Source organism: Maylandia zebra, linkage group LG1 (genome assembly GCF_041146795.1).
Source record: "Maylandia zebra isolate NMK-2024a linkage group LG1, Mzebra_GT3a, whole genome shotgun sequence".
NCBI lineage: Eukaryota > Metazoa > Chordata > Actinopteri > Cichliformes > Cichlidae > Maylandia > Maylandia zebra.
The window spans coordinates 30,742,142-30,755,784 of record NC_135167.1 but is presented as its reverse complement, the minus strand read 5'-3'; the positions used below and the strand labels follow the sequence as shown (position 1 = coordinate 30,755,784).

Here is a 13,643-nt window from a genome sequence, read left to right as displayed (position 1 = left end):
CTGCTCCTTCATCCAGAGGATTCAATGTTGTTTCTTCACAGATCTTACTCTGCATTGCAGAAAGAACAGGTACTAACTGAAACACAGTAAATAAATAATAAATTAAGACTTTTTTTTCTAATTGTGTATCGGATAGAATTCTGTGAAATGTATTCACGTACTGCAACATGTAGAAAGACATAAAGTACACAAGTTTTTCTTGTGTTCACAGCACATGTGGCTCATAACAAAACTAACTTGTTCCAGTTTGGTGGTGGTGTTTTAAAAAAAACAAAAAACTGTTGTTTCTCACTGCAGGTCTGTTCTGCCCTCTGCCGGCTCAGCTCCCACATGAGCAGCTTACCTGCAGCAGCTACAGAGACCTCTCGTGGAAGTAAGAGTGTCTACACAGCAGCGTCTTCAGCCAGCAGTGTTCTCATTAGAACTTGCCTTTGAATGACTCATTTTTCCCATGCACTCTCTCTTTCCTATAGTTTTCAACCACATAATGTTAAATTTCCAGGTGCACATCATGAGTTTGACATACAGCAAACATAATTCTGCTCTATACCAGTATTAACTGCTGTTTGATGTACTTTAAGTGTGCTTTGCTCTATTTTTATATTGTCACATGACTAAGTCTGCTGCTGCATAGACTTTCCACCCTCACAAATCAATACATGCATATATCATCCATCTTTAAGTGCAAGTAAGTAGTGGTTCCTTGTCTGTGATTACAGTCTCAGAAAGCATATTTTATTAGAAAAGCCAGCCGGAGTCAGTTAAGTGGACAATTTAAATCCCTTCACAGGTTACCTACAATGCTATTTTGGTCATCTGCCGTGTGTACTCTTTGTTATTCTCTTATTGTTGTACGATATAAACTTGTCGCATCCCTCAATCTAAAAACACCCAGTTGCTGTTCATTGCACAACAGAGTGGATCATAACCTAAGCCTCTTTATAAACCACAATCTGCAGGTTCACAAGTTGATCCTGTTTCGTGTTTTTTTTAAATCATATTTGCGATGAAATATACATATATTTTTAATGTTAATGTACTCTGTTCTCTGGCAGGTAATAAAACTATTCAACTAGTTTTAAGAGGGAAATAGGTCCCATTTCAAATTTACTCACCAGTGCAGTTTTTTTATTCTTAATTTGCATTTGTTAAAGAACTTCATTTGTCATTAGAATAACAGTAACACAGCCTTGAAACCGCTTGTGAGTCGACTGTACAAATCAAGCCTCTAAACGGATACGTGTAAAAAATTATGAACAGTTCTGCTGAACATGTTGAATAAAAGCTGATTTCTTAATTTTAGTTGCATCTTGTTTTATTTAAAAGCAACTTTGACAGTGTACAGAGGCAAACTTGTCATTTCAGATGAACTTTTACTTGTACTTTAAGTTTAATTAGCTTCTATACATAAAATGGGTATTTTTCACAGAAGAGGTTTAACAAGTTCATAGAAGGTATTACAAGCAAAACATTTTTAAGTCCCAGTGATATAGACCTTTTTCTTCTTAAAGCTAGTTGTTGCTGGATTTTGTTTTATTTCACTTAACTAGAATGTTCTTTCTTTCTTTTTTAGTTTTAGCTACCTACAAATGACCTTGATACAGATGAGGAGAGGCCAAAGGAGCAAAGCCCAACTGTGGGCCACTGAAACAAAAGACCTTGGAACAATTTTAGCAGATGTTTTTGGCATCTTGCTTATGTCTGATATTATCAACGTGCAGGTGCAGAGTACAAGGTTGCTGTGTTGTTGTAAAGGTTACAGAAATCTGGCAAAGGTTAGCGAAAGTGCACTTCATTCCCATAACTGCAACTGGGTTTGTGATGGTCTGCACTAATCTTTGAGCTCTTTTTAACCTCTTACAGACTTATGTAACACTGGAACCAGAATTATAAAAGAAAAAAGGTGTCAAAAAATACTGAAACACTTCACTGAAAATGACAAGATGCCAATAAATGACTTCCTCCAGAGTTTCTTTAATGAAATGACAACCCACCAGCCATAGCATTAAAACCACTGGCAGGTAAAGCGTATAAAATTAATCATCTTGTTTTAATAAAACGCTCTGCTACAAAACCTCGGGTCTTGGAATTTAAGGAGATACGAACCACCCACCTAAATATTGCAACACCAGCAGGGGTTCCCCCAGCAGGACAATGCATCTACCACACAAGGAACACAGCAAGGAGACCCAGGTGCTGACCCAGCTTCCAAACATCTCAAATCTCAAGCTGAACAAGCTTGCACGAGACCCCAGGGAACAACTCCATCTACCGAGGCAACCCACAGGACCCAACCTTTGTGATTCAAAAATACCAAAAGACAACCCCAGAGATACCATGTCAATCCCACTGATGACAGAGCTGTTTTGCAGCACAATATTAAGCAGGTGATTTAATGTTAAAGCTCTCAGTTCATATGCCCTACCAAAATTCAATAGATTTGTCAGGTCATCTCATAAATAGGAGTACAGCAGCATAGTCCCTAAGTGGTAATTTGTTATAATTATACAAAGGAAAAGAGTGGGAGGCTGCGACTCCAAGTTTAATATTTATTTATTTGTGGTGTGTCCGGATTCATAGGCTGCATCCTCCTGAGGCCGCATTTGGAGGCCGATTACAACACGATGTAAAATACCAGAGGAAAGAATTTAAGATCTGCTTTAATGAAACTTGGGTCACAATGATAAAGCATATGAAGCTGTTTGTAAGAAAGAATGAGACACACAATGTGTTTCCTTTCAATTGATTTGAATATTTTCAAAGTAAAGCTCCAATAACCCTGGAATGTTATTGTTTTTATATTGTCTAACATTTGTATAAAGGTGTTTTTATGAACATATTTAATAATTATTTCATTGTTTTTATTTGTTTTTGTAGTAGTTATTATTAGTCAGGTTATTACTAGAGGTCTTCACAACTGTTTTTAAGTCTTGCCTTTCTTGATAAATAAAGTTTAAAGGCATGCCTCTGAACTGAAGAGTCATATTTGAGTTAAGTTCAGTTTGCACAAAAAAACAATTTTACATTAATTTATAAGAAAAAAATGTAGTTCACATCCATCTGAAATTATAGTAATATACTATTTTGTTTTTTGTCCTATATGCTGTGATTCCATCGCAGAAGCACTGAGAGCACTGTGGTTTTAGATATTGGCGATTTTATTTTATTTTAATGACATAATTCACGTTTGCACGTATAAAACATATTCTGTCTGCTATAATATTGATAAATATCCCTGTAATTTTTAAATAAGCCTCTCTTTAAATTATTGGCCGCAGTAACACGTGATTTTCCCTTCAGCGGCCTGCTCTTTGATGTGGAGCACGTGAACGGAACGAGGCCCTCGAGCGCCGTCATTAGCTGGGCACACGTTCACTAAATTATGACTAATTAGCTGTTAGCACGCCTCATAAATATGACCTTTTATTGCAGCCAGCGGTCGTTGTTGTGACATTTCTTTTAGGCTGTCTGTCCACATCATGGCGTTTTCCCTGGTGAGTTGAAACGGCATTAAATGGGTGAAATAAGTCAGTTTTGCGCCACGTCTAACGTTATTATTTGACCGTATGTCCGCCTCATTTGGCCCATTAGTTCCTCCCCGGAACAAAACAAACAAACAAAAATCCACTTTGCAGCATGGTGCACAAGCTTGACCTTTAGCTTTTAGCATGAGTGCTGGGTTGATTGTGTCCCTCTCACGGCCTCCTTCTGCAGAGAAACGAAGCCCGCAGGCCTGAGAGCCCAGACACCGATTCTCCGGCACTGTCCACCTGCAGCAACGCAGACATCTTCCGCAGGATGAACACTATGCTGGGCAACGCTCTGGATTTCACCGGTGTGTGCACCACACCCAACACCAAGGGAAAACCAAACCTGATGTCCGGTAAACCCTCACTCCTCACTCACTCTGCAAGAGTTAAACTTGGGTGGGCTTGAGTGCAAAGGCGAAAAACAATTAGTATCCGACACTACTGCAGCCTAAACTTATTTAAAACGAGGCTGTAGCCATGAGGGTTTAAAACGTTTTAGAAATGCTCAAATAGCTAAATATTTAGCAAGTCCGCGCAAATCTGTAGTACTTTTTTATTAAGGTCTAATAGTCAAACTGCATTTTCTGCTAACTTTATTTGCCTACACATCAAGTGCTCATTGTGGTCACTTGCAGTCAGGGAAACGTGAAGGTTTTGATTTGGGCCCCCAGATGGTATCAACAGCTGTTTTCACTGTTTGATAAAAATGAAGTGTTTTAGCTATTCAACAGAATTATTTTCATTTTATATTAGTAATATAGGTACTGTAGTATTGAGGGATATTACATAAGCAATACTGTAACAATTTGAGTCCCAAAGTGCTTGAATCTCTTTGGAAATTCCCAGTCTTTCTCAGTTGTGTGAATTTTGATGCTTTTAGTTTCGTGTACAGTGAAGTGTGAGAAAGCAGGTCACATGACCTCTGCCCTCAGTGGTAGCTTCTCCTGCTGCTGTAGTTTGCATTTTCCTTAAAACCACAAAATCACGAAGGAACATGCATGCAGTGTGCAGAACCAATGTGGTGCTCTGTAAGATGAGAGCCTGCGTTGCCTATAATGGAAATCCCCCTTCGACTTTTTAAAGCTGTTGAACCTCCTTCACCTTGTCTTTTTATTCAGGTGCCAGCAGCTGATTCATACTGCATTGCTGGTCTGCAGCACTGCAGTAGTTCTAAGTGGGTTTTTTATTTTTTTAAACCACAGGGGTGGTATTTGCCAAGATTTTGGCTCAGGACAGTGCTGGAGTCCTTTCAGTTTGCTTAAAGCATGTCTGCTCTTGTGACTTCTGCTCTTGTTTTTAGATGACAATACAATCCTTAGTTTGACATGAGCAGAGCATAAATGTTGCATAGCAAAGGTAAGCTGGGTCTTGATGCACAATGAGCTGAAGTTCTTTTTGTCCCATCCACTCCAGCTTAGTCTTGCTGAATCAGGGGTGTAACTGGCAGCTGGAAGCTTTCCAGGCCTAGGAAGGGAGGAGCTGGTGGTGCAAATCACTGTCCTCAACATCTGATCAGTCAGCTGCTTCAGCTACAGCGAGACACTCCTTGCCTGTTTGTTCAGTGTTGGTGTGCTAAAATAAATTCACAAGCCAGTCTGAAACTGAAATGCCCTGAGCATCCTCAAGTCTACAATACTTTAGTTGAAGTCTGCTGAGTCATTTGCTACCATGCTGCCTCCCGCCATGCTTCTGTAGCTCTGCCCCTCTCTCCCCCCCTCCCTCCTGCCTCTGTCAGCTCGCTCGGGGAAACGAGGCTAGACACAGAGTAAGCAGCAGTAACGGCAGCAGCTGTCTTCACACTGACTCGGAGACGTGCTGTGCCTACCAGAGGGGAGTACTTCTATCAACAAGCCAATAGCTCCAACAGGAATTTTTCATTAGTTGTTAGGCAAGGAAGCGGGGAGGTGGGGGAAGCTGATGTCATTAGCAGGGGTGTGCGAGTGCATCAGCAGCCATGTCACATGCTGCTAGGTGGGTCAGTGATGCGGACGGAGATGCATGGCAGTTGCACAGGGCACAGAGGCAGCAGGTTAGCTCCGCCGTCAGCCAGGGTAGGGGAGATGTGTTTATTGAGGGAGTTTATTGTGGTTTCTTTACCAGAAGGGGTTTTGACAAGTCTTGCTTTGATCTTTTCTGTATAATGATGCCGATGGGAGGCTGAAAAACGTTCTTTGTGACTGTCTAACACTTATCTCCTTTCGCTCTTGCTTAATCTGTGAACTGGATTTTGGCACAGAGTCGGACCTGGCTGCAGTGGGCAGCAGGAGGATGCTTTTCCCAAACTGCGATGCCATGCCTGGCTCTCAGGAGATGTCGTTATCCAGGGACCCGTCGGGTGTCGCAGACCTGGGCCTGGGTCTTCAGTCTCTCCGTCTGTCTGGCTGGGACAAACCTTGGAGCAGCCAGGAGGCAGATACACACACCTCCCCATCTCACATTCAAACCAGCTCACCCTCCAGTAAGTGCCAGACCTTGAACTGTGTTATAGGATTCTGTTTTATTTGGGGATACCAGTTTCCCTAAAAGTTTTCTGGCTCTTACTTTTAAAGAGAAAAGTGGAATGAATATAGTAAGATTGTTTTTATTGTGTAGCTCTTGTTAATATTAAAATAAGATGGTTGGTTAACAGCAGTCGGTGTGGGAACAGCCTGTAGCGTCACTACGGAGGATGATGTGGCAGTTTTGCTTTACTGCATCCCTAGCAAACACACGAACAGCCAGTGAAGCTACTTTTCTTTCTCAAACTCTCATCATGTTGCCTGAGAGTCAAGTTAAATATTTGTTACCTGTTGATCAAACTTGAGTCAGGGATGTCAGTCAGAAAACTGCAGTAAACCCACATTCAGCCCAAGTCAAAGCTGATTGACAGATGTACGCCAAGTATATGTAAATTTTGACATTTTTCAGACATGTCTTGTTTAAGACTGTTTTGCCATTTTGGCAGCACTGATAAGGATGGCCCATTTGTCCTGACCCATTTGTAGCACAATAGTTTTGCTGCATGTCCACACCAACCCAGTGTAACTTAATTTAAAGCTTTCCAAACTGGGCCTGCAACAAAGTGTGACAAAGCTTTGAATGCGGCCTACAGCTGAATAATCCCCTTCAGAGCCTCATGTTGACTTGCAGGCCATGCCGTACATGCCTGTCACTGTTGCCAGCTGACTCACTTGGGCATCAAGAGCAAGCGACTTGTTAATGCTTAAGGAATTGTTGCTTGGCGTTTACTGGATTTGTGTTAGAAACGCTGGCTTCCAATTGATTTGACTTATAAAAAGGCATCTAGCATCTGAGGGGAGAAATTGTTTCATCAGCATTCTGGTTAGAAAATAAAACTGAATGACTCAACAACTTGCGCTTTAAGTCTGTTGGCAGCCAGCTTGCACATCTGGTATGTTGACCAAGAATATTTTTGGAAACCTCAGTTCACATGGCTACCTTTTAGTTCTGATCAATGTCTGTCTGTAGATTCAGCACAAAACTCAATTTAAGATGCCCTTGAAGATGCACCTTTTTAAACTCGAGTTTGCTGTGTCGCTTCATTCCTGACAAATCAATGCAGCTCTTTGGGCACAAATCCCATTTTCTTCAGTTTACTTGAAAAGCTGAAATGGCAAACAAGCTATCGAGTAACCTTACATGGCTACTGGCACAGATCGCGCTCTTTTTATACTAATTGTAATTGTTTTTCAGTGTTGGGTCTACTGAACAGTCCCTTCAGTGGCCTCCTTGGAAAGCCCCCAGGCTACCTGCCCCCCGATTCCATGAGCATGACGGCTGACTTTCTGGAGAAGTTTCCCGGTGTTGCTCGCATGGCAAACCGTCTAGACTCGTGCTCCTTTTTGGACTCTCGCTCCAGCAGTCCTGAAGACTCGGAGACCAGTGGATTCAGCTCTGGCTCGGATCACCTGTGTGACATGTTGGTAAGGCAGATTACTTTTATTCTCCAGCTTTGTGTTGGATTGGTGGAAGGTGAATATCTCAAACCCCAATCAACCCATTTACTGTTTTACTGTAGCATCCAAATCTACAGGGTGTGGCTGAAAAGATGGGCTTAGAGTGTGATTTGTGTGCATGAACTTCACTTTCATTTCTCTGCAAGGGTCTTGCACTTAAAGGTATGATAAAGTAATTTAAGGCTATTTAAAGGGGGTAAAAAAATTGTTGTTCTAAGAAATGTACATTAATGTGTAATTACATCTTCCAACAGTTAATGCATTCTCATAAATCTAAAATGAATCTATTAGAAATGCACAAGATTAGACAGTTTGGGGAAGCCACCATGTTGCCCTGCCATATTGTATACAGTGGCTGAGAGAGATCGCCATTTAAACTATAACCTCTTCACCTCAAAGCTCATTACCTGAACTGAAGTCTGCTCTAACACACAAACATGCTTATTTAGTCCCAATATTGTCACAGTTGTCAACTATCTGGGTTATGTGTAATAGTCTACTGTCCCAGCCAAATGGCAGCAGCTGGTTGTAAGCAGTGTTTACAACAAATGCTGATCTCTTCAGCTCATCTCAATATTGTCATTGGACAGAAGTGAGCTTTACTGACTCACCAACTCGTATTGGACGCCTTTCAAAGTTTTACAGCCACTTCGAGAGTAAATGGACACTCGGCATATTGACAGCTGATGAACAGTGACTGATGGCCAACAACACTACAGATGAATAGTGGCCAGAGCTGTTTGTCCTCCAGCAGCCACTGTAGATAAGATTATGAACTTAAATCTAGAGGGGCACTAAATCGAATTTGGTTGTCTGCAGTATACTGATATCTAGCAGTGAGATTTTACACTTTTTAAAGATTCTTACTTTCTCAACTAACAGGAGTCTACCTTAATCTTCCTTTGGCCTGCTTTTTAACTTTGAGGATTTAAAGGGTTTGACATTATTCTATTGGACACGGCAATCATCAGCTTTGTTGTTCAAGCTTCCATCACAGGGTATTTTCAGTATTAACTTTCTGGCTTTTCTTTTCTTGTAAAACATCAGAAATGAGTTTTGGAGATGGATGTCAGAAATTGATCATTTATATTAAGGCAGGCAAAGTGGAGCTTCATGCTGTAGGGTTTTTATTTTTTGTGCCACGATGGCATTTATTAACTTTGAGTTTTGGCAGCAGACAGTGTGGAGTGAAAGCTTCTGATTATCAAGTCAGATACTGCACCCAGTCTAAACCCTTCAGTGAATTTCAGTCAGTTTAATTTCCTTTGACTTTTTATTTTAATACACAGAATAGAGGAAAATATGAGGCCACGTTACACTAACGCATATCTTCTTCTCCAGTCCACTTTGCGGATTTCCCCTCCCCTGCCTTATCTCACGTCAAACGTGCAGAAGGACCTGCTGCGACTGGGCTCTCGCCTGGACCCTCAGGACACTAGCTCTCCTCTGACCCCTCCATCCAGTGCCAGCCCTTCCTCCTTGGCTATTTCCCGTCGCTGGCGTGCTGGCTCTTCATGGCCGGGTGCAGATGTGCTTGATCAGCCAGAGGATGCTTTCAGCATTGAGAGGGAGGCCCGCCTGCATAGACAGGCTGCAGGTAGCCACTACTCATTAATCATGAAACTGTTCAAGCATGACCAATCCACAAACCTTGTCTATCTTGTTTTCAACTCAGCTGTGAATGAGGCGACATTCACCTGGAGTGGACAGCTGCCTCCCCGTAACAATAAAGATCCTCTTTACTCCTGCAAGGTCTTTCTTGGTGGTGTACCCTGGGACATCACAGAAGGTAACTGTGGCTGTGAACGGTCTTTATTTTCAAACACGTTCTTCTGATATTATGGGGGGAAGGTTGTTTGGTTTTTGTTTTAAAGATTTGAAAAGATCGTTTATTGAAATCCCAGATACAGACATGCTTAAATCTGTTTCTGTGGAAGCACAGACTCTTTTATTCCCTTTGGGTTTTTCAGGTTTGGCCCTACTTTCATGTTTCAACACATGTGGCCCTGATGGTTCTGAACAGTTCACCAACAGTGTAACAGTCAGCCATAGTGTGTTTTACTTGGTACATGCAACCTTTTTATTGTAGCTTTACAGAATTGATTAATGCTGAATGGTTTAGTTTGCTAACCAGTATCTTGGCAACAGCTGCAGATGTGTGGCTATAAATGGCAGCCACTGAAAACTAGAGCTTGGGACTAATGGCAGCATGAAATAAACATGCATTCCAGTTTTAAAAATGACTATACTTAAACCCTTATTTACTGTAGTCTTTTTGGCAGTGATTACAGGCATTGGTTAAAACCTCACTATCTTGGGACATCCCACTGTCACACAATGAAGGTGTGCATTGTTATTCCACCCTCACAAACTGATGCTTTATTTCAGCTGGCCTGATCAACACCTTCAGTGGTTATGGTCCTCTGACTGTGGAGTGGCCGGGTAAGGATGGAAAGCACCCTCGCTGTCCTCCCAAAGGTAATGTCGCTAAAGGTAACAAAGAGCTGGTAGGCTATTTTTTTTTTTTTTCCCCCTTCTGGTTTTAAGGTGCCACTGTGGTGAGCATGTAGTAAGGTGGTGAGTAACTGATGGTGATTCTGGGCATTACTGGAGCTTAAAACATGGCGTGTTAGAAGCAGGGGTGGGCTAATGCTCTCAGTAACACTTTGCTAATTAGTTTGTATAAATGAGTTTTGCCAACTTCCAGCGGTGACGTACCCCCACAGGCCATAAAGTTGTAAACTGGTTTTATGACAGTTTTTCTAAGTTATTTTTTTTTCTCAAATTTTCTTAAATCTACATTTCATATGGACCTGAGCTAAAATTGGTCAGCATTTCATCACTGATTTATTAGTCTAATTATACATTACTTCACACTCCCAACTTTTTCGGTTGGACTTGGAACTTTGAATTTCTGCAGTTACAGCATTAAAAGCATTAAACCTGGCTCAGTGTCAAGTACTTGGCACCTTTCAAAGCTTTCAGCAAATCAGCTACAGACAAGTTGTAATCTGTCAGGACCTTCTGGAAATTGTATGAAATGCTATCAAGTTTTACTGTAGTTGCTGTGCTACTCAGTCTTGGGTTGTTGTAGTTCAAGAGGCAACATGCACTGTAGCACCAATGGTATCGGTCTGCGCTGCAGAATGATGCAGCAAGTAAGCCTCTTTAAAGCGTTTTGGTGTTTGTCTGTAGGGTACGTTTACCTGGTGTTTGAGAATGAGAAGTCTGTCCGGGCTTTGCTCCACGCCTGCTCCCAGGACCCGTTTCACCCTGAGGACAACAGAGAGTACTACTTCAAGATGTCCAGCCGCAGAATGCGATGCAAGGATGTAGGTGGAAACGAAGCATGCAAGGCATTATTTACTCACTGCATTTACAATTTATGAAATGCTGAATAATCAAATGGTTTTCATATTGTACTCCAGTATGTTTAAGAAATATAGGTATAGTTTGAATTCTGTCTGTGATGCAACTCCAAGAAATGGATTGTCCAGGATTAGATTCTGTAGAATCTGATTTCACACACCTTGTTTGTCAGATTTCAACAATGACTAATTCAAGTGAGATCACCAGCACACATCGATATAGATGTAGAAGCTTTCTACAGGTTTCCGTCTATGGATTCTTTAATCAGACCTTGTTAAGAACACTTATTATGAGACAGTTGGCTTTTGTTTAGTGAGCGATCCTAGTGAAGGACGGGAAGCGAGGATGTCTGTCCTGAACGCTGTGGCTCTTGGCTGCTACAGGTGCAGGTGATACCCTGGGTGATCTCTGACAGCAACTACGTGCGTTGCCCTGCTCAACGTCTGGACCCGAGTAAGACGGTGTTTGTTGGCGCGCTGCACGGCATGCTGAATGCTGAAGCGCTGGCCAGCATCATGAACGATCTCTTTGGAGGAGTCATGTATGCTGGCATTGACACGGACAAGCACAAGTACCCAATAGGTGAGACTGCTAGTCTCGAATTCAGTCAGCATCTACTGCAGTTCAGTTCTTGGTGTGTAGGTGTGGTTTGACCTTTAAGAGCTGCTTTGAGTGACATTGTTTGTCTTCTGTACAGGCTCTGGACGTGTCACTTTCAATAATCAGCGCAGTTACCTGAAGGCTGTGTGCGCAGCATTTGTGGAGATTAAAACACCCAAGTTTACAAAGAAGGTAAAGACATGTTTACTGCATGTGGTCTCTACAGCAGCAGAGAAGTCTTTCAACAGCTTTATGCTGCTTTTGGTAAAGTGTCAATTTTCAAAACTTGTCTGCTATAAATTGCGCATCGTTTCCCCTTCAGGTTCAGATTGATCCCTACCTGGAAGACTCCATGTGTCAAGTTTGCCTTCGCCAACCTGGACCTTTCTTCTGCAGAGACCAGGTCAGTGGAATCTTGTACTCCTTTTTTGTGAGCATGGCTGGGTCAAGCTTTCTGTCCAGTAGACTTCATGTCTTATACTGAACCAGAATAGTAAAGTTTGGTAATTAAATCATGATCCTTTAAGCTTGTTTGTATATGAAAGGACACAAAAGGGAAATTAAGCAGCTTGAGTCTTAACTGTAGTTCAATCTCCTCTTCTGTGAGAACAGTTGTACTTAGTTCTCTATTGAAATATGGGAGTGATGTTGTTATAGAAGTTTAGAACTTGTCTTGTTTAATTCAAGTTTAAGTTACGATATTGTTAGACTTGTTTTAAATCAGATGTGCCTCTATAAAGACCCGTCTCACTCTTAGGCCTGCTTCAAGTACTACTGCCGCTCCTGCTGGCATTGGCAGCACTCAATGGACATCTTAAGCAACCACCGACCCCTCATGCGCAACCAGAAGAACAGAGACTCCAGCTAGAGGAGACGGATTCATAGTCCCTGAAGGGCCAGAGGAGGTGCCCGTCTGCACGGGGCAAGGCTGCCCGCCAAGGAGAGCACGTGTGCCAGACCTCCGGTACAAGGATACCATGGCACACCACCAGGCACTGGGGATATCACTATAGAAAATGTTCACTTTTGCACTTGCTACATTTTTGCTGTTCACAGTGGCACTATGCACAGTGACCTTGTTGGGAAAGACAAGGGGCCCTTCACTCTTATGCATTTTCCCAGACTTGTGGCCAGATGGAAAGATGGGAGTCAGCCTAAGGTTAAGAAGTGGATGAAAACACCATTTCTTTAAAAAAAAATTTTTTTTTTTTTTTTTGGTTTACATGTGTTGCATAGTGAAGAGCAATCACGCAAGTCTCATTGCCGTTCATTGGCAAACGCCATACAGTGCCTTTAAATTTTTATTTCCCCCCCTCCCCCTACCCCCAGTTGGCATCAGTTTTTTCCTGTGCAAGCCAACTGGTGTTTCTTACTTTTGGGAGTTGAATGTTGGGCTTCATTTAACCAGTCGCATTTCAGACATTTTTACGCAGTTTTTTACTAATTTGTACACAAACGGTTTTAAGTCATGACATGAAAATTCTGAACAATTATACCCAGTGGCTGTTTATGGGAAAACCCCCTTTTATTTATTTTTTTTTCCTGGCGTTTTTTTTTCTTTTTAATTTGCCCTCCAAAATTTCAACTGAATGGGCACAAATTGTTGGATGTACTACTTCGACTTTGTTGGTCCAGTTATATTAAATGTAACTGTAGTACTGGATAACTCAACTGGTAATCCATTTTTCTTTTTTTCCAAGCAACTGATGGATCTTGATGAAAGTACAGTGAGCAAATCATTTGTACATAGTTTGATTTCTGTTTTTGCACTTTTTAATTTGCACGTGTGGAGAGGTGGCAGTGGTTTTTAATCACTTTTTGTACATCGGCAGGGGGACATGCCTATGTTAGAACAGCTGCTTGTTTCCTGTTGAATGTAAGAACTTCCACTTAGCTGATGATAAATTATCTATCCCAGAGCTTGAGTAGACCAGTACATGATTCAATGCTTTCTTATCCCATTTTGCCTTCCTGTTCCAGTTGGACATAAATGCATAATAAGCTGTGTGCCAAAGACGAAGTGTCTTTTCTTTATCCATTAGGTTTGTCATGCTGAGCTTGTTGTCCCTTAGCCCAGCTGCTTTTTAGAGTTTTGAAAGTCTACCTCATTGTGGTCTGCCAAGTTTGCTGCTACTTAACAGTTGTGGAGTATGTTCAGATTGGGCACAATAAAGGTGTTTAAGCATTA

General features: G+C 41.7%; 1 protein-coding gene across 3 annotated transcripts; it reads left to right on the top strand.

The window, feature by feature from the left end:
• Positions 1 to 3,335: 3,335 nt before the first annotated feature.
• LOC101481078 (cytoplasmic polyadenylation element-binding protein 1) lies at positions 3,336 to 13,643 on the top strand. Of its 3 annotated transcripts, none has more exons than XM_012920977.3 (12): positions 3,336 to 3,494; positions 3,715 to 3,835; positions 5,767 to 5,988; positions 7,224 to 7,453; positions 8,828 to 9,083; positions 9,162 to 9,275; positions 9,875 to 9,979; positions 10,682 to 10,818; positions 11,239 to 11,437; positions 11,553 to 11,647; positions 11,778 to 11,858; positions 12,213 to 13,643. In XM_012920977.3, the coding sequence occupies exons 1-12, from the start codon at positions 3,480 to 3,482 to the stop codon at positions 12,321 to 12,323; spliced, it is 1,686 nt and encodes a 561-aa protein (XP_012776431.1). In that variant the 5' UTR covers positions 3,336 to 3,479; the 3' UTR covers positions 12,324 to 13,643. The 3 variants fall into 3 exon arrangements, with proteins under 3 accessions (XP_012776431.1, XP_004558077.1, XP_004558076.1); XM_004558020.3 differs by having other exon boundaries at positions 3,715 to 3,883; positions 9,875 to 9,964; XM_004558019.3 differs by having other exon boundaries at positions 3,715 to 3,883.